Genomic DNA, 20,363 nt, shown 5'->3' on the forward strand with positions numbered 1-20,363 from the left:
TTTAGGACTTCCCGCTAAGGCCTGCCGCAGCCCGAGGAGAACACAAAGGCCAGGTCCAAGCCTGCAACGCCCAGCCCAGGTTTCAACGCTTACTCGGCGCACGCTGCGTCAACCCTGCGGCAGGAGGCGGAGCCCGGGCTCTCGCCCCGCCCACCCCAGCTCACGTGAAAAACGCAGCGGCCCCGAAGCCGGAAGCGCTCGCGAGCCGGCGCGCGCGCTCTCCTGTTTCCAGGCGCCGCAGGGTTCCCGGAGCTTCGGCCCCGCCGCGTGCTCGCGCTCGCGCTCGCGCTCACGCTCACACTCACGCTCGTTCCCGGGTTCTCGGGCCGGGAGAGCTCGGAGGCGGTTGCGCGTGCGCTGCCCAGCCTGGTCCCCGCCCCCAGGCGCGCCGGGCTCTCGCGGCACTACCGCCATGTGTTCGTTAGCGTCGGGCGCAGCCGGTGGGTACCCCGGCCCCTCAGCACCCAGGCCGCGCCGCCGTGGGGCCGGTGAAAGCCCCTTCCCTCCCCCTGCTCCCGGGACGCGGAGCCGGGGTGGTGGGGCCCTGCAAGGAGGGAGGGGGAGGTGCGGGGGAGGGCCCCTCGTCCGCGCGCCTGGCACTGGGGTCCGAGGCAGAGCTGACCGTTTGTGTGTGCTAGGCGGCCGGGGCGCTGTGGAGGAGGAGGAGGAGGAGGAGGATCTGCCAGGACTGTCAGACAGCGGTGACGAGGCCGCCTGGGAGGATGAGGAAGATGCCGATCTCCCCCAGGACAAGCAGCAGACCCCCTGCCTGTTCTGTGACAGGTTCGTCCACCTCAGCGCGAGGCGCCAGCCCTAGGGTGGCCGGGCCCCGTGTGTCTGTGTGGTCTGCTCATCTGGAGTCCAGCCCAGGTGGCTGCCCTGGAAGTCTGGAGCCCGTGGTTTGGAGTGAGGGTTTGTTGAGCCGGGAGACCCGCGGTGGTTTACAGGGAGGAACCATGAACTGGAAGCCCGGTTACACTGCTTCACTTCGACGGGCCTCAGTTTCCCCTTGTGTGAAATGAAAGGGTTCTGGGCCGGATCTGTGGTTCCCACATCTGGTTGTGCACCTCTGTCACCTTAGACACTTAAGAAAAAAATACACAGATGCTAAACTGTGCACCTCCGCCCTTCTAAATCAGGGATAGGGTCCAGGAATCTGTTTCTACAAAGACCCTATCTGAAGTGATTCTAAAGAGTAACAAGTTTGGGAGTCACTAAACTCGATTAATCCCTCAGAACCTTCTAGAACCGTTCAGGCTCTCCCATTCTATAATTCTTTGACAATTAGAAAGCTTATCAGGTGTAATAGTTCCATTTGAGCCGTTTAAAGAATCACCTTTGTTAGGGGCTTCCCGCCCCCCACCCCACCCTACCCCACCCCCCACCCCACCCCGCCCCATTGAAGGGGAAGGACTTGATGCCATTTTCACTTAGGGAAAAAGACGCTGCAGTAACTTGTTCAAAGTCACAAAGCTGTGGTTTGTCTTATAACCAAATCCATGTTTTTTCCACTTAAAATTCTGCCTCTTCATCTTTGACTTTGGCTGCTGTCCTGGGCAAGTGGGCGTGAAAGAGGCCTGGTTGGCACTGGCCAGTGTTACTTTAATAAACATTTTACCAGTATCCCCTGAGTCTGAGCATGGTGCTGATTGGTGGTATATTAGCTTCTGATGATTCGTCATTGTTCCCACGTGTAGCCACATGTGGGTAGGTACGGGATGTCTGCATATACTCTAGTCGTCAAAAAATAATATTTACTGAGCATCAGGGAGGTACTTCTTTGTGATAGGCTGTGTAAATACTGTACAAATAAGCTCTCTTGGTAAACGTTTGTTGAAAACTGCTGCATATGTGCTAAGCATATAGAAGAGGTAATGCAGGTTCTCTGCTGTGTGTTCCTATCTTATTACACGTCCTTCAGTTTTGCAGGTCACAGAATAAAGGAGCTTGGGCCTCACAGTGTCTATAATACAAATCCTTGGGGAGCATTGTAAGACCACTTTTTGAAATATGGCACTTTGGGAATTTACCAGCTATAAAATTACATTTTATGCTTTATTTCTGAAAGCAGTTTGAGCTGTGTCAGTTCAGAGCCTCTGAAAGCAGAGTTGATACTTAGAGGAGAAAAGAATCTTATGCAGTGAATTTTCATGTCTTAAGAGACACAGTCTGTCAAAGGGAGTTCTCTTTCTTAAAAGCCTTGTGATAAATTCAGTGCTATTATTTGGCAAATTAAGCTCAACATTTTAAAGAGTAGTTTGTTTTAGGTGTAAAATGGGACTCAGAAGTACTAATTCCCTTTAGAAGTGCTGGGTTCCTCTCTACAGGTGTGTTTGTTTTTTTTTAATTAATTGGAAGTAAAACTGGAAACCTGTAGAGTGAGGGGGAAAAGTTTATATCTAACATGAAATCAGTATTTAGACTTCTTAGGGGACTATTTCATGAAGCTATTGCTTGGTTTTTCAGGTTATTTACATCTGCTGAAGAAACATTTTCACACTGTAAGTCTGAGCATCAATTTAATATCGATAACATGGTTCATAAACATGGTGAGTACTTTTTGGAATAAAGAAAATTTTAGTTGTGAAATTTAAGTTCAAACATTATGTTTTTCCAGACCATTCCTTTCCTATACAAATCGAATATAGTGAAACACATGACAACAACTTATGAAAATGACGTGTTTTTTTTTTTTTTTTTTTAATGACGTGTTTTTGACAAATGGCTTTTGAGGAAAGATTGATAAATAAGTCATTCTTCTAGATATGATTCACTGTATTTAAGCTTAAATTGCCTTCACAACTAAAAAGGAAAAAAACCAAAAAAACCTTGGCATGTGATTACATTTTAATCATTTTAGAATTAGGAAGACAAGGGGCGTGGATATTAGAATTAGGGAGAGCAAAGGATAGAGGTGGACTTTGGAAAAGGAGGTGGATCATTATGAAAAATGACTTATCAGGTCAAAGCATAACATGGACTTAAAGGCATACAAGATTGAGTTTTATAAGAAGTTTGGTAAGAGAGTGTGGAAAAAGCAAGTGCTAAAGTTAAGGTGGTAATCCAGAGATTCAGCTGATGATTCTATTGAAACTTGCATCTAAACATACTTAAAATTAAAACCTTCTAATTTAAACGAATATAGAAGAGCTACAGTATCCCACTAATATTAACTAAATACAGAATTGGCTTTTTGGTCCCTGTATTTACTAACAACTAGAAAGGACGTTACTGAAGAATACCAAATATTAGGCAGATTTTGGGTCTCAGATAAACATATGATACAGTATATTTATGAATCATAAATTCAACTGCAACTACTTTTGTAAGATATAAGTGACTTAGTTTCATTTTTTTTTTTCATGTTTTTAATGTGCATTTAAAAACTGAATTGGAACTGTACTTTATATAATTTTATATCTTTTTCAATACCAAATAGGGGTTTTTGTATGCTATTATGCATATGAAACATTTTTATATGCTGGTATGTTCTCATAACAGTATTTCTCATGACAAATAATAATTGGTTGGATATGCTATTGCTTTCCCTTATTTTAAATGCTGCTTCATTTCTGAAAAGATGAGAACCAGATAACAAACCTCACTGTTTTTTCATTTGCATCATTTAACTTAATGTAAAAGCTAGTATACTTTGTTTACTCTGTGTCCTGGCAAAATTATAGTTTGGTAGGTACGATAAAAATTGGGGATTTAGAAACTTTAGTATCAACTCTAGTATTAACTGCCAAATACTTGGTAAAATCAAGGGCCTAATTTTCCTCATTTGTATTGTTCTGATAAGTGAGGAGTAGAATTCTAAAAATTAATTTCCGATTTTTCAGAAATGCAAGAAAAGCACTTAAAAATTTGTCCTTTCTGGCTGTTTCTCAATTAAAATATTCTGAAGTGTCAAGAGTTACTGTTTCTAGTTCTTAATAAGAAATTCAAAATTTTTAAGTAGCAGTTTAGAGGACGGAAATATTTTATTGTCTAACCAGAGAAGCATCTTTGGAGCAGGTTAATGGAACAAAACTCATGTTATGTTAAAATAAGTGAATTATTTTTTTTTTTTCCCTTTTAGGACTTGAATTTTATGGATACATTAAACTAATAAATTTTATTAGACTTAAGGTAAGGTGGTAGCTTAATCTACAATTTTGTTTAAAACCTAAAGAAGTACTACAGCACTACAGATTATCAATGCACCGATTTTTAAAAGAATATGAGGAACTGCTATATAAGGAACTGTTTTAAATTTGACACTCATCATATTGGGGGAATCATGGACGTTAGGAACTAGCACAGCATACAGCACCAAGTAAATGGATACATACCATACTTAAGTGTGGTTTTTAATTTTGTGTAAGAGATGAATCAATGTTATGTGGCAAAGTAATTCACTGTCAGATAAAGGGGAATACTGATAGTCTTTCTGTAAAATCAGAAATAATTTCTAGTGTGATTTTTAAGTGCTTTGGTTGCTTTTTTTGTTCTGTTTTTTTAAATACTTTGTTCTAGTCAGTTGATGTTTATATTGCCATTTCCTCAAAATCCAAACAATATAAAACTGTGCATTGAAACAATTAAGCAATCATCCAGTCAAGTTAATGAAATGGCAGGTGAACATAGACTCTTTAAATAGAGATTTTGTGTGATGTAGACATGATTTCCTTTTTTGTTTAATTTTCCCAGTTTTTTGATAGGGGGATTTTGTGATTATGTGCAGTGAAAAAATATGCAATTAATTTTACTTCCAGAATCCTACAGTAGAGTATATGAATTCCATATACAACCCAGTGCCTTGGGAGAAAGAAGAGTATTTAAAGCCGGTATTAGAAGATGACCTTTTACTTCAATTTGGTAAGATGAACATATGGTATCTACTTTAAAGCAGCGTCATTTGTTATGGCAAAATAGTGGTTAGGTGTTACAGGAAAATATATCATCCCCTTGATTCTCTAAAGACCTCGTCAGGTAGCTGGTTTCAGTAGGAACGTTAAGTCACTTAGAAAGTGGGAGTCGCACTAACAATTACCAAGGAAGAATATGAGCTTGGGGTAAACATTGTGTAGAAGATGTTTTGCAACATAGGGAGACTTGAGAGAATAATTTTTAGTTGTCAGACTGATTTTTTTTTTTAAAAAAACACATTTCTTTTTCTTTTTTTTTTTTTTAATGTTGAAATGGACCTCAGGTTATTTCTCTTTTTATTTATTTATTTATTTATTTTTGGCTGTGTTGGGTCTTCGTTTCTGTGCGAGGGCTTTCTCTAGTTGCGGCAAGTGAGGGCCACTCTTCATCGCGGTGTGCGGGCCTCTCAATATCGTGGCCTCTCTTGTTGCGGAGCACAGACTCCAGATGCACAGGCTCAGCAGTTGTGGCTCACGGGCCTAGTCGCTCCGCGGCATGTGGGATCTTCCCAGACCAGGGCTCGAACCCGTGTCCCCTGCATTAGCAGGCAGATTCTCAACCACTGCGCCACCAGGGAAGCCCCAGACTGATTTTTAATGTAACTAAAATCGACGAAATTTTAAATTTAAATTAAAAAATTTAAATCAGTAGATTTAATATTTAATAGATTTAAGTAAATTTAATAATATTGCTGCTTTTACCTCATGATCCAATCAGATACTTGACTTTTCTTAAGACATCTAATTTATGGAGCTTCTGTTTTGGTGCAGGACAGATTCCACGAAAATTCCCCACGTACACTAACTCTTAAGCCTCCCTTGTGGCAGGGTCACTCATCTTTTGACTGTAGCTTTCTTAGTTTCTCGCTCTGTGTTTTGGTTCATTCCTTATTGAACAGGAATCTTATGAAAATTCTGTCGGCTCTCTATAGGTCTAATTTATTGGAGTTCATGATTTATTATTTTTTTTAAATGTATGCTTTCTTTCATGTTTTTTGTGCCAGTTAGGTGAGATAGAGGGGTTTGCTGTCTTCAGATCAGCAAGACCATTCTAAACAGACACATACCTTCACAGATAGTAGTTTGACAGTGTGTATTTGAGCAGTCCTTTGGTAAGTGGGAACTGTGGAAAACCACTCATTTCCTTGAGAAGTACTATCAAGAGAAGTTGTGTGGCAGTGTGATGCAGTAGTGAGAACCTTAATGTAGGATTCAGGAACTAGGTGACCCTGGACAAAGCACTTAAGCTTTCTGTTTTTTAGGTCTTCATCTATAAAATGAGAACTAGGGCCAGATTTCCAACTTTCTAACTCTAAAATTTGGTGAGGCCTAGGTTGATTCTTTCCCATTTTTACAACTTCTATTAAATTTTATTTCTCCTCAAAGTAACCAAAGTGATCTCTTTGATACATGACAAAGTGCCCACTAGGTGTTCTTCGTGACTCCCTAAACTCAAAATTGAACACTCACAGGTTGAAAGTAGTATGTTAAATACTTTAGAAACATGAAGAAATGAATCCTTCCCATTGGGAGCCCACAATCTAATAGTAGGAGTGTTTTGTTTTTGAATGACTGTCCTGTATTATAAGATAAGGTGGAATATAGTAAGTTTCATGAGAAGTAGGAAAAATAGTGCAGTTCAGAAGAGGAAGAGATTACTCAGATCAACAGATAACCAAGTGCTATTTGCTGGTCACTATGGATACAAATCGGTATTGACCTCTTCACTCTCCAAAGGTAAATTAACTTCTTTCAGACCTAATTTTAATTTCTATAAAGGTGATAATGACACCTACCTTATAAAATTGTTACAAAGATAATGCATATTAGCACAGTGCCTGTCAGAGAGTAAGTGCTTAATGAAGGAGAATTTATTGTTATTAGTAAGTAAGTTCTAAGGAGTTTAGATGAAGAAGTCACGACCGAGATCTGGAACAGTTAAAGGGCCTAGTAAAGGAGGTGGAACTTGAACTGGGCATGCTTGTTAGTGCACCGCCTGTGTCTCTCAAAGGATCTGTGGGACTTCCCTGGCGGTCAGGTGGTTAGGACTCCATGCTTCCACTGCAGGGGGCACGGGTTCGATCTCTGGTCAGGGAACTAAGATCCCACAAGCCACACGGCACAGCCAAAAAAAAAAGCAAAAGATCTGTTCTCCTGGCCATTGGTGTAGAGAGATGGAAGAGAAGATCTTCATTCTCATGGCTCCTGGCTTGATTACTGACCATTTCACCTGCACTGTCTTTCAGTAAATAGTTATTGAGCATCTGCTTTGTATTAGGCTTTGAGAATATAAAGATGACTAAATTTAAAAAGGAGATGACTAAGAAAATAGACGATGAAAGTACAGTGTAAGTGGGGAGAAGTAACTATACTGATGGAGAAACCTGGCAAACACTGCCTTAGCCAGGTAATGAAGGTTAACATCATCGGTGATAAGACATGTCAGTGGTATGGACCCTTTATATCATGTGATGAGAATGGCACTTTACCTCAGTGGTCTTCCTCCCAAGGCCAGTAACCTCAGTCTAACCATGAAAAACCATGAGACAGACACAGAGTGAGGGACATTCTACAGACTGCCTGACCAGTACTCCTCAAAACTGTCCATGTCATTAAAAACAAGGGAAGGCTGAGAAGCTGTTGTAGCCAAGAGGGGCTTAAGGAGACATGACAACTAAACATATGTGGTATCCTGGATGGGATCTTGGAACAGAAAGGGGACATTAGGGGAAGACTGATGAAATCTGAGTGAATAAAATGGAGTTTAGTTAAGTTTTTTTAAAGTATGGTATAATATTTGAAACATGTTCCACAAAGGGTTAATATCCTTTTTATATAAAAGACTCTTGAAAATTAAGGGACAAAGGATCAAAACAGTTGATAGAAAAATGGGACAAAATTCTACCAAAAAAAAGTAGGAAAATAGCCCAATAGCAAGATACCATTTCTCACCTCTCAGACTGGTAAAAAGTTTTACAATATGACAACACATTCTACTGACAAAGCTGCGGAGAGACAGGCACTGTCATAAGATTGCTAATAGAATGCAGATTTAGCAACACCTAACAAAACTGAACATGCGCTTTTTAACTGAACAGTTTCACTCATAAGAATTAGTCTTGAAGATACACCTCCAACATTCTGAAAATACATATAAAACAAATGCCTATATAGAGGAGAGCGGTTGAATAAACTATGGCACGTCCACACCATGGAGTAGTATACCTCTATCCTCTATTACAAAGAATGAACTGAACTGGTACAGAGTGTTATCAGGACATACTGTCAAATGAAAAAGGCAAAGCTCAAAAGAATATCTACTGTGATACTCTTCACATAAGAAAGAAAGAGATTTAAGAAAATGCTTATGTGTCTGCTCATTTGCGCAAAAGAAATACAGGAAGGATAAACTAGAAACTGAAGAGATTGGTTACTGAACGGGGTTTGTGGGACAAGGATGGAAGGAAGGGCACAGCGGGATTGAGGTAACAGGGATGAGGATCGAGTGACACTTTGCTGAGTATATCTTTGTATAGCTCCAACTCTCAGGACTATAGTAATGTTTTTTATAGTCTTCATATAATCAAAAAAATCAACAATTGAAACAATGAGGATGTATGTATACAAGGGTGGTGCTGGTGCGAAATGAAATGCAGGCACTAACAGATGAACTGAACTGTAATACAAAGGAATAATGTAACCATACTGCAGGGAGTGGGGAGGAAAAGAACTAGGTGAGTAATTGAAACCTTTAATGGATGTTGTGCTGAGGCTACAGATAAAAAGAACTGCATCAACGTTGTAATCCAGTAAGAAAGGGCATTTCTTGCAGGGTAAGGATTAGCAATTCTGACACTATTTTTGTGTATGCTAGAATGGAACAGGTAAGTTAATAATTTATGGATGGGGCTTCCCTGGTGGCACAGTGGTTAAGAATCTGCTCGCCTTCCCTGGTGGTGCAGTGGTTGAGAATCCGCCTGCCAATGCAGGGGACACGGGTTCGAGCCCTAGTCTGGGAAGATCCCACATGCCGCGGAGCAAATGGGCCCGTGAGCCACAACTACTGAGCCTGCGCGTCTGGAGCCTGTGCTCCGCAACAAGAGAGGCCGCAATAGTGAGAGGCCTGCGCACCGTGATGAAGAGTGGCCCCCACTTGCCGCAACTAGAGAAAGCCCTCGCACAGAAACGAAGACCCAGCACAGCCAAAATAAACAAATAAATAAATTTATTAAAAAAAAAAAGAATCTGCCCGCCAGTGCAGGGACACGGGTTTGAGCCCTGGTCTGGGAAGATCCCACATGCCGTGGAGCAACTAAGCCTGTGCGCCACAACTACTGAGCTTGCGCTCTAGAGCCCGCGAGCCACAACTACTGAGCCCGTGTGCCACAACTACTGAAGCCCGCCCGCCTAGAGCCCGTGCTCTGCAACAAGAGAAGCCACCACAATGAGAAGCCTGCACACCGCAATGAAGAGTAGCCCCCGCCTGCTACAACTAGAGAAAGCCCGCTCATAGCAACGAAGACCCAACACAGCCAAAAATAAATAAATTAATTAATAAATTTATTTTTAAAAATTTATGGATAAAAGCCAGGTTTCTCACAGTTGGAGAATGAGGTTTTAGATAAGGAAATGAAGGATGAAATGAGTCCTGTGTTGACAGATTGGAATCAGAAGTGTCAGTGTAAATTCATAATTTTTCTTATACAGACAGACAGATACAGAAATATAGATGTGTGTGTGGGGGGGTTAGTATAATACATATACTTCCTAGCTCTGCTGAAAGGGCCTAGAAAAACCCCGGTAGCAATGAGCATACCTAGTGCCCAGATCTTGATTTATAATCCTTTATTAATAAAAGGAACCAAGGGTCCTTAGAGAGGTGATTGATTTCCAGGTTGGGCAGGGAAAATACAAGATAAGTCTAGGACATCATGTTCCAGAAAATAAGGAAGTACTTAAGAAAAAGTGGGGGAAGAGGGGACTTAACCTAAAGAACACAGAAACCAACCTGAAGGGGCTCCTAATAGCCAAAGCTAGAAGAATTTAATCAATACAGAAAATGACAGTATTGGGTTTTAACCCGTAGGATAAAATAAATGTCCATGAATTCGTATTGACATGAATAATCAACCAAATAAATAAATGGGGAAGGAGTAGCTCCGCTTTAGCGTAGAATTCCTATTAATAAATGTCAAAGGGAAAAGAGAAACAGAAAATCAGCATTAGGCAAACACCACAGTAGTTACTTGCAGGAAAGAGCAACCCATGCATGCTAAGATTAGTGGGCGAAAATTTAGGCGGGTGAGATAGGATTTGCATAGTTCAAAGTATGTCCCCCAAGAAATTTGGTAACTACAAAGGAGCTGTTAAACTTTTGAGTGGAAAAACCGAGCAGACACTACCATAACCAAGTGATCAAGGTTAACATCAGTAATAAGTGTACTGATGCCATGAACCCCTTGGTGTAATGCTCTTAGGAGGCAACTTGCCAAAAATGTTTAACCTCATTCCAATAATGAAAAATCATCAGATGATCCCAGGTTGAGGGACAGTCTACTAAATTACTGATCAGTGTTCTTCAAAAGTGTCAAGATACAGTTGTTGGGTTCAGTATTATGTAAATAATTCACGGTGCTGAATATTTTTGTTCAGATCTTTTATGTCTTTTTGGATTTTTAAAAATCTGCCTCTATCAGTTGTTGATAGGGGTGTATTTAAATCTCTGACTGTGATTAGAGGATTGTCTCTTTTTGCCATTATTTCTATCAGCTTTTGCTTCGTGTATTTTGAAGCTCTTTTGTGAGGTTTATTCTCATTTATAATCGTTATGGCTTCCTGATAAATTGACTATTTTTATGGTAGTTTTTAGCTGCCAAAATGAAGTATCCAGGTGATTTGAACCTCCTGAGAATGTAGATGTGGAAATTCATCTTTCTGAATATGGTTTAGGACTTTAAATTAGACTGTTTTGATATATTATAGTTATGCATCTTAATGTTTACTGAATCCTTTCTCCTTTTCAAGTCTATACACTTAACCTTTAATATATAATTATCTGTGTACAGTTGGCCTTCATATCTGGGAGTTCTGCATTTTTGGATTCAACCAACCTTGGATCAAAAATATTCAGGAAGAAAAAAATTCCAGAAATTCAAAAAGTAAAACTTGAATTTGCTGCCCGGTGACAACTATTTACATTGTATTTATAAATATTTATATAGCATTTACATTGTGTTAGGTATTATAAGGAATCTAGAGATGATTTAAAGTGTTATATGTAAATACGCCTTTTTATCCAAGGACTTGAGCATCTGCGGGTTTTGGTATACGAGGGGGGTCCTGGAACAAATCCCCCACAGATACCAAGGGACAACTGTGTTATTAATGCTAACAGCTTTTATTCTGACTCACTTCTTGCAGCAGAAAGCAAAACAGAGAAACTAGCCAAAACAAAGAAACCAATTTCTTTGTTTATTTCTAATCCATAACTTAAACTAACAAGGTGGTTTGCAGACCGTGGGAAGAATTTTAAAGGCAAGGTACACAATGAGAGTTGTAGTAGTAAGTAGAAAATATAGTACACCATCCTTTAATAGTTTGGCAATATTTTGTTGCTCTCATTAATTTTTGGTGAACTAAATAGTGGATGAATCTATAGTTTTTTAAAACAATGAGTCAGTGTTCTGCTAGACTGTTTAGAGTTTTGTGGCACACCCGTGCTGCTTTTATAACAAGTTCAATTTAGGCTCTAGTCTCTAAGTTATAATATTATCATGTATTTGTTAAGCTTAGTTATTTTGTCCCAGCTCTAAAGAAGTGTTGCAGGTAAAAACTGAATAGGAAAAAAAAAGTCGGGTTTCCCTCAGAGCTGTACTGAGGAGACAGTATAATATCTGCATTGTTTTTATTGCTTTCAGTTGATTCGACAGTTAATTAGACCGGTCAGTGGACATTGGGATTTTGTAAAACTCACTAGTTCCATATATTAACTTCTGTTTGCAGAGTTAATGATTTACATATATTAACTTCTATAGCAGAAGTTAATGATTTACATATAGTGAAATTAAATTTAAATCAAGAATTTTTAATAATATTAGGAATTAGGATATTTAATAATGTCAGCAATAAGACAGTGTATAGATTGCACACCACCTTACCCACGATGAAAAAGTTATTGAATGTACAGAATTCCTTACCTACACACTGTCCTTAAGGAACATCTAAATGTCATACCTGTTATTCTACAGATAAAGACCCAGAGGCTGGAGGTGGCCCTGTGTGGTGGCAAGAACATGGGCTGGGAAGGCAGGCATGGGTTTGAATTGTAGTTCCTTCATTAAACAGTTGCAAACAGTTCCTTCATTAAACAGTAGTCAATTTCTCTGAAATTGTTTATATTTTAGGTTTGTTTTGAAGATGGAATGAGATGTAATGCATGAACTTGAAAGATACCTGATGATCAATAAATATGAGTTTTTTCCTTCTACTTTTTTGTTTCTTCCTGGGTTTGGTTCAGTACAATTAATGCTTATTTATGTGTTCAGTTTAGCCAACTAGTGAAAAGCTTAGACTAACAGCATGCTTTTTAAACTCAAATTGGAATAGTTTGGATATTAAATATTTATTTAATTAAAAGTACTAATTTTTCTCAGTTGGCCGCATAATAGGCACTTAGTATATACTTATTCGTAACACATTTATATGTGCTTCATTGTTATAAGATGGCCTGATAATAATGTCCATTTATTTATTTAGATGTAGAAGATCTTTATGAACCCGTGTCAGTTCCATTCGCATACCCCAGTGGACTCAGTGAAAATACATCAGTTGTTGAAAAATTGAAACACATGGAAGCCAGGGCACTGTCTGCTGAAGCTGCGTTAGCTGGAGCGCATGAGGATCTGCAAAGAATGAAGTAATTTATCAATCTTATAGAAAATTAATTGTTTAGATCCCCCAAATAATATAATTCATAAAAAGGTAGAATATGGTAAAATATTTCATATACTGGAAAGCACAGTGTAGATATTTAATTTCAGTAATATTAAAGATACACGGTATTTTTTATACATTGTGGATATAGTTGATTAACATAAAATTCTGTAGCTTTATCTGTCCTCTTATATTTCTTTATAATTACTTTTGTACTAATGATAATTGTTCTGGGGAGTGTTTTCCTCTTGAGTGCTTTTTGTTCCTTGATATTGCCTGCCTTTGAATTACCTTATTTCTAATAGATTTCTCCATTTTACTTTTCCTCTCCTGGACTTTTTAAAGTGTAGGGATTAATATTTTTTAGGCTTGGGGAAAATACAGGGTTGAAGTTTTTGTTTTTAAAGAATCAAAATATAATTATGATGAGGTATGTAATCAGAAAACCAGCTACATAGGATGGTTTTCTCTAGTGAGTAAATTAACATTCTACTGGCTTAGTACTTGTCAGAATTTAATGTGCATATGAATCACCTGGGTATCTCGTTAAACTAGATTCTGATTCAGGAGGCCTGAAATAGGTAGTGTCTGAGATTCTGCATTACTACCAAGTGTATATACCTCTCGCTTAGCCTATTAGATTTGTAAGTTGGTTGCTATTGCCTGATTACCCATTTGATGGTTTGCCAGAATGTCCAGCAGGACAAATAGTATAGCTGATTGTAGGTTCCCTTTTTCTGAGATTTTATGCTGGGTAATCTAGTAACCAGCAACTCTATTATGTGCCTCTTTACACTTCTCTCCCATGTATACCTCATAGATTCTTGATGTGTTGTGATCAGAGAAGGAACTGAGTTTTAGAGCCTGAGCGGATGGTGTTGATGTGTGTAAATAATTCCCAGTTTGGGTCTGCTTTCTGCCTGTATAACCCTTCCATGAGATACTATGGTTTTAAAGAATACTCATAGCATTGGAATATGCTATATTGATTCAGCTGCTAAAATAAGATTTTGGAACAATAGAAATAATAAAGTTGAATAAAGTCATAGTGTGCTTATTTTGTTCACTTGAAAGATAAAACAGCCATAGCCTGCAGTTGGCAGTGCTTTTGTGATTTGTAGAAGGAGTGCTTCCAACTGGGTTTGAATATGTCATTGCTTAAGGTCCAGCAGGGGGAGCTTTCCGTTGCTTAAGACAGAATGTGATTTAGAAGGCTCACAACACCCCGCACTCCCCTCCTCCCCCTTCCTCTTCCTCAGCCTCTAGCCTTTCCTTTTTTCATGGTCCAGTAAACTTGTCTCAAGGGTGTATTTCAAATTGATTACAGACAATTTGCTCAGGATTTTGTGATGAACGCAGATGTCAGAACCTACTCGTCATCTACAACTGCCATTGCAGACCTCCAGGAGGATGAGGATGGCGTTTATTTCAGCTCATACGGGCATTATGGGATACATGAAGAAATGCTGAAGGTTAGCAAAGAGCACAGATGTACCAAATCCATACCAAAGGAAAAATAGAGTAAAAAAGGTTCTTAATACATATGCTGTGGGAGAACTGCTTTTTTGGTTTTTGGTTTTTTGAGAACTGCTTTTTAAATCTTTTTGGTGCTTGATAGCTCATCTTGCGTTGAAAAGATTATAGAAGCATCAGAGACACTGTAAATTCTGTTTAAAATCATTATTAATCTTTATTATGAGATTACCTTTTGCTGGGAATAGAACATTTGAAAAAATTGCCGACGATTTTAGTCTTCTTAAGAGCAACTTTTAAATAGGAAGAAAAATATGTTTGCCTTTTAATGTGTGAAGGAAATGATTAATTTTAGTGTTTTAATTAGCAGTACTGACTTTAGTTTGGGCGAATAATAATTCTTTGGTACGAAGTTAATTATAAATAATTCTCACATTTGTTACGGCATTACTTTTTTACATTTGAAATCATTGCTATATAGAAGAATTTCCTAAATCAGATACTTGAATTTGGTTGGTTTTAATTTTTATAATGGTCATGTCCATATAAACTATAAGTAGATTTCTAGGTATACCTGGTATATTATGTACATTTTATCATGTATTATATTATAGATTATAAAATAGCAAAATGTTTTTTAATTCAGTAAAACTGAAAATATCTAACTAGAGTAAAATAAATGTTGGAGTGTAAAAATTACTGAAAACTTTAATGTTTATCTCTGTGAATTTTAGATGCCACTACTTTTTTTTTCTTAAAAACCAACAAACGAAAAATTCCTTTCTGAATCCTTCTTCAAAAGATTGGTTTATTTTACGGATGCCCCAAGACTATGTTCCTTGAAACATGCCCATTTAAAATAACCAGGGGTAGTTAATATGTATATATTTTGTTGAGTCAGTTTTGCAGGATCACAGAGTGGAGGTTTGCTGATTAATAGTAATTGTAATTACTTGGGGTCTTTTAAAGCAATGTCATGTCATTTCTTTGCTAATGACTTGTCACAGTTGGTTGTGCTTTTTGTTGTCACTTGGGTGGTTGCATAGCATTACAAATAACAGTTACGTTACAAGTAATAAATTAAGTCCAGAGTGAATTTGTTTAAAAGAAATTGACATACTCCATTTTCTCTGTTAAAATTAATTTTATTGTGTCTAGAATATTTCCTTTAAAGGAGTTAATCTAAGCCCATATTTGCTGTTTTAAATCACCCCATCAATTTAAATGCCATGAACCTTTAATGCTTTTGATATGGAAATTGTATTGGGTTTTTCAGACAGATAAGGTTACTGAGACTCCTAGAAGATAGTACATCTGAGTGCTCTCAGTACAGTCATCAGGGAAATCCAGTTTGGACTTACTTCCAAATCTCTGTCCTGGACCCTTGTAGCTCTGTATCAACAACTAGAGGATCTTTACACCTGATGGAATATTTTAAGTCCTTTTGATGTACATATATATTTAAGAAGTTCCAGCTGGAAGTTTCCAGTGCTGTCTTTTCACTTTTAGAGAATCACTTAAGACTCCTTATTAATATAATTTTCCATGCCTTAATTCCCCTTTGCTGTTATACAATGTAACCACCTTCTCCTTGGAGATAACTTGATTAAGTCTTCATAGGGAATATGGATATATTTCATTCAAAAAGAACTATTTGCCCATTTTATGTTTTGTTAAGTTACATACTGTGGATGAATATGAAATGTGCCTTATATCAAGCAATATTTCTTCTGTTTCTTATCAAAGCAATTCTTAGCACACATAATTTTTTCAAGGTTGTGCTACTACTGGAGTCTCACCTGATCTTTATAAATAAATTAAAATTGAGAAGCCATGCATACAGGACTTATTTTTATGCTTAGAATTGGCCTTGCTTTTATAAGAATATTATTTGGATTTTTTGTTGCTTACTAGTCACAGGTATTTTAATGACACTTTTTTGGCATATATTGTGATTATAATTATAAATAAAGATAGTTTGTAATCTTATTTTCCAGAGTCAAGGTGAAGATAACTTTTTTGAATTCCAGAGTTAGCGGGATAGTGGACATTAACTTTCAAAATCCTTTGCCACTTTAATCTTTCTGAAGAAGAGTCGTTGTTGCTAATGTTATAAATCAGAGATGCATCACTCTCTCTTCTTTTCTTCCCCCCAAGTAAAACATTGTTCATCCTGGTGAAAATTGATCACAGATTATAGTACCATTAAATAATTTTTCGTTACTGCATTTTCCTCATTGTATCTGCAGCTGACTCTTGCATTCTGTCCACCTTCATGAGCCTATACATTTAAAACATACTGTTACTTATATAGGTAAAATTTATAATACATAACTTTTCTGTTGTCTTTAGTCTCATACTTAAATTTTTTTAATATTTGTAGGAATTATTCCATTATACAGTACTAGCCTTAAAAATTGTCTTGCTTCTTAATATTGGACCTCTTATTTTATTCTTCTTTTGTGCTTCTTAGTTTTACTAGGTTAGTGCAAAAGATAACTTTATTTCTGTTTATTACCTTATTTTATATTGAAGAGTTAGTCTTTTGTTAGAATAAATTTTTAGAAATGGTTTGAGGGCTAGTCTTTGATTTGCTTGGATTTTCATGTTTAGTGAATTTTCCTTTCAAAAATTCATTTATTAAATTGAAGCTCTGCGATGTCCACGGCTCTGTGTTTAGTAGACTTTGAATTTCATTGCACCAGGGTGAGCATAGGAGCGAAAGCAGATGGATGTGTAGGCAGAGACTGGATGAAGGATTGTAGTTGAGCTGAGCGACAGTGCATGGATTTAGGACAGGAGTCGGGATGCTAGTGATTAAGTTAGAGCAGCGGTGAGGCAGCGCGATTGGTGAGAGCTTTCCGAGTGACTGCCTTCTTGACTGATGTTCACCCTTTGTAGGTTTTGTTGTGTCAGCAAAAATCACTGGTTACAGTGTAAGAAGAGTATAAAAATGGTAGAAATGTATGAAATGGTATTTTTAAAAAAAAAAAGACAGTTTTTAAATTAATACTATGTTTAAATTCATTTAAAACTTTAAATTCTCATAGTAATTCTTTTTTATTTATTTATTTATTTTTGGCAGCGTTGGATCTTCGTTGCTGCACACGGGTTTTCTCTAGTTGCAGTGAGCGGGGGTTACTCTTCCTTGCGGTGCATGGGCTTCTTATTGCAGTGGCTTCGCTTGTGGCAGAGCACGGGCTCTAGGTTCGCAGCTTCAGTAGTTGTGGCACATGGGCTCCAGTAGTTGTGGCCCGTGGGCTCTAGAGCGCAGGCTCAGTAGTTGTGGCGCACGGGCTTTGTTGCTCTGCGGCATGTGGGATCTTCCCAGACCGGGGCTCGAACCCGTGTCCCCTGCATTGGCAGGCATATTCTTAACCACTGTGCCACCAGGGAAGCCCCATAGTAATTCTTAAAATACATTGAGGGAAAGATTTAAATTTTTAAAACATGATTTAAAATTTTGTTTGTAAAGCAATTAGAAATAATTCCATCAGAAAACATGGAATTAATTATGGAATTTCCCTTTTTTAGATCCAGCAATTAAGTAAAACAGCTTGCCTTTTAATTTAAGCCCTTCTTTGTACGTTTTTTTTTAATCCCAGTATTGGCATAAAAATTTTTTTTGGAGGGTATGGACTGTGTAAAGTTTTATGTTGTAGTATTTAGTGTAGCTACTTTTTTTTTTTTTTTTTAACCTAGTGTGAAACCAAAAACTAGAATTCCCAATCTGAGATATTTTTTATTGTACTCACTCGGAAGCAGAACCCCTTACTGCTGAATTTGCTGTCAGCGTGTGTCTCAGCTGAGGTGATTTAAAAGGGAATCAGCTCTGTTCATGCACCAACATATATGTTAACATTCAGTGCCTGCCTTGGTCACAGGTCATGTGAGACTCCAGAGTGGAGAAGTCTTACAATATGGTCTGCGGGGCTCAGCGATTGACTTTTAGGCTTACAGGCTTTTAAGCATCATTTCCTACTACAGACATTTCTAGAAACAAAACAGGATTATAAATCAGATAGGTGCTGATCAATGACTTTCTTAGGAAACTATACTCAGTTGAGCTTCATTTTTCATATGTAACTGTAACTTTTACATCTATCTAGTTTGATGTTTTCCTCCCATATTTTAACGTAGTTCTACCACAGGGAATAAGGCTCTAGATTCCAGGCCCTATTTAAAGGAGTAAAACATCATGTTCATCTTCTACTAGCATTAATTATCACTTGAAGTCTTATAATGCATGTCAAGATGAAAATATGTACATTTTTAAGAACTTAGGTCTTATTTGACTTTCAGTGTTGTTCTTAAATGTTTTCTTTGTGTGTTGTTGCTATTTCCATTCTTTATTATTTTCTTTTAGGAAAAAAAGATTAGGCTTGGTTTTCCAGGCAAAATTGTAGCTATGGAAACCAGAAGTGTGTGATAAATTAGCAAATATCTTCCTTAAATATTTTTACTTGTTCAGACTATCCTGTAAACACAATGTCTTCCTCTCTTTACCCTAGGACAAAGTACGAACAGAAAGTTACCGAGATTTTATATACCAAAATCCACATATCTTCAAAGATAAGGTGAGTAGCATAGACTACAGAATTGTACATTTCATGTGGATCTTGGGCAGCAGAAATCCTCTTAGATCATCATTGTGATAGCAGTTGATTTCATGTACACTGGCTTTATTTCATGGAAGACTTTTGTGATGCTGCTCTGTGGTGCAGTATACTGATAACAGAAATGCTGATTGGTGCTGTCATTCAATATACTCTTTTTTTTTAAATTGAAATTTATTAATTACAGTGACATAGCTTAGTTAAACTTTGCTTATCCAGATAATTTTGCTTAAACCATATTTTTTTTTTAATTTTTTTTTTATAGCTACTTTTTATTTATTTTATTTTATTTATTTATTTATTTATTTTTGGCTGTGTTGGGTCTTCGTTTCTGTGCGAGGGCTTTCTCTAGTTGCGGCAAGTGGGGGCCCCTCTTCATCGCGGTACGCGGGCCTTTCACCATCGCGGCCCCTCCCATTGCGGGGCACAGGCTCCAGACGCGCAGGCTCAGCAGCCGTGGCTCACGGGCCCAGCTGCTCCGCGGCATGTGGGATCTTCCCAGACCAGGGCTCGAACCCGCGTCCCCTGCATTGGCAGGCAGACTCTCAACCACTGCGCCACCAGGGAAGCCCTAAACCATATTTTTGATTTACTGTGATTCCTATTCATTTCAAATGTATAAGCTCTATACCAAAGCACTTTTAATTATTATTTTAGTTTGTGTTAATTAGTTACAAATTAATAATTTTAAGAAGTCATTATTGGTAGGTAGGGTCAAATATTGTAAGGTAGAATTTATTTTATGTGTTTTTTTTAAGACCTCATTTATTTACCCCTTTATGAGTTATTTATTTTTAAAATTTTTTTATTTTTTATTTTTGGCTGCATTGGGTCTTCGTTGCTGCACGTGGGCTCTCTCTAGTTGCGGCAAGCGGGGGCTACTCTTTGTCCCTGTGTGCGGGCTTCTCATTGCAGTGGCTTCTCTTGTTGCGGAGCACAGGCTCTAGGCGCGCAGGCTTCAGTAATTGTGGCACGTGGGCTCAGTAGTTGTGGCTTGCAGGCTCTAGAGCACAGGCTCAGTACTTGTGGTGCATGGGCTTAGTTGCTCCACAGCATGGGGGATCTTCCCGGACCAGGGCTCGAACCCGTGTCCCCTGTATAGGCAGGCGGATTCTTAACCACTGCACCACCAGGGAAGCCCTGAGTTACTTTAAATTTTACAGTTAGTGTTAATACTGCCTCAGGTTATTTCAAAGGTGATCTTTCACTTTGTATATGGGTGGGTGTGTTAAAAATGTGTCATTTGTTTTTCCTCCCTTGTGAATTTTTCAATTTTTCTTCTTCACTTTCTCCTTCCCTCCCTCTCTACATTGGCATGGTTATCTAAAGTTCAGGTTTTCTGTTTTTGTTCCTCCTTATTGGAAATTAGTCCACTAATTTAGTCAAATATATTATCGTCTCTGCCACTTATATACTTTTGCTTGGGAATTTT

The 20,363-nt window shown here is 38.2% G+C and overlaps 1 protein-coding gene and 1 long non-coding RNA gene across 8 annotated transcripts in view; one reads left to right on the plus strand and one right to left on the minus strand.

Annotated features, from left to right (window-relative positions):
* LOC309667816 overlaps positions 1-20,363 on the minus strand; it is a 160,788-nt gene that overhangs the window by 14,638 nt on the left and 125,787 nt on the right. The window lies entirely within an intron of this gene.
* The window catches only part of PRMT3 (protein arginine methyltransferase 3), a 150,807-nt gene continuing 130,635 nt past the window's right edge, over positions 192-20,363 (plus strand). For 3 of the 7 annotated variants that reach the window (XM_082476649.1, XM_082476652.1, XM_082476653.1), the window contains exons 1-8: positions 192-440; positions 639-783; positions 2,467-2,549; positions 4,082-4,131; positions 4,758-4,860; positions 12,666-12,825; positions 14,170-14,314; positions 18,827-18,892. In XM_082476649.1, the coding sequence (XP_082332775.1) occupies positions 413-440; positions 639-783; positions 2,467-2,549; positions 4,082-4,131; positions 4,758-4,860; positions 12,666-12,825; positions 14,170-14,314; positions 18,827-18,892 (780 nt within the window). In that variant the 5' untranslated portion in view covers positions 192-412. The remainder of the gene's footprint in view (positions 441-638; positions 784-2,466; positions 2,550-4,081; positions 4,132-4,757; positions 4,861-12,665; positions 12,826-14,169; positions 14,315-18,826; positions 18,893-20,363) is intronic. The other 4 variants (XM_082476651.1, XM_082476655.1, XM_082476654.1 and 1 more) reach the window with 2 other exon arrangements.

This window comes from Balaenoptera physalus (genome assembly GCF_965194825.1).
Source record: "Balaenoptera physalus genome assembly, chromosome: 10".
Taxonomy (NCBI): Eukaryota; Metazoa; Chordata; class Mammalia; order Artiodactyla; family Balaenopteridae; genus Balaenoptera; species Balaenoptera physalus.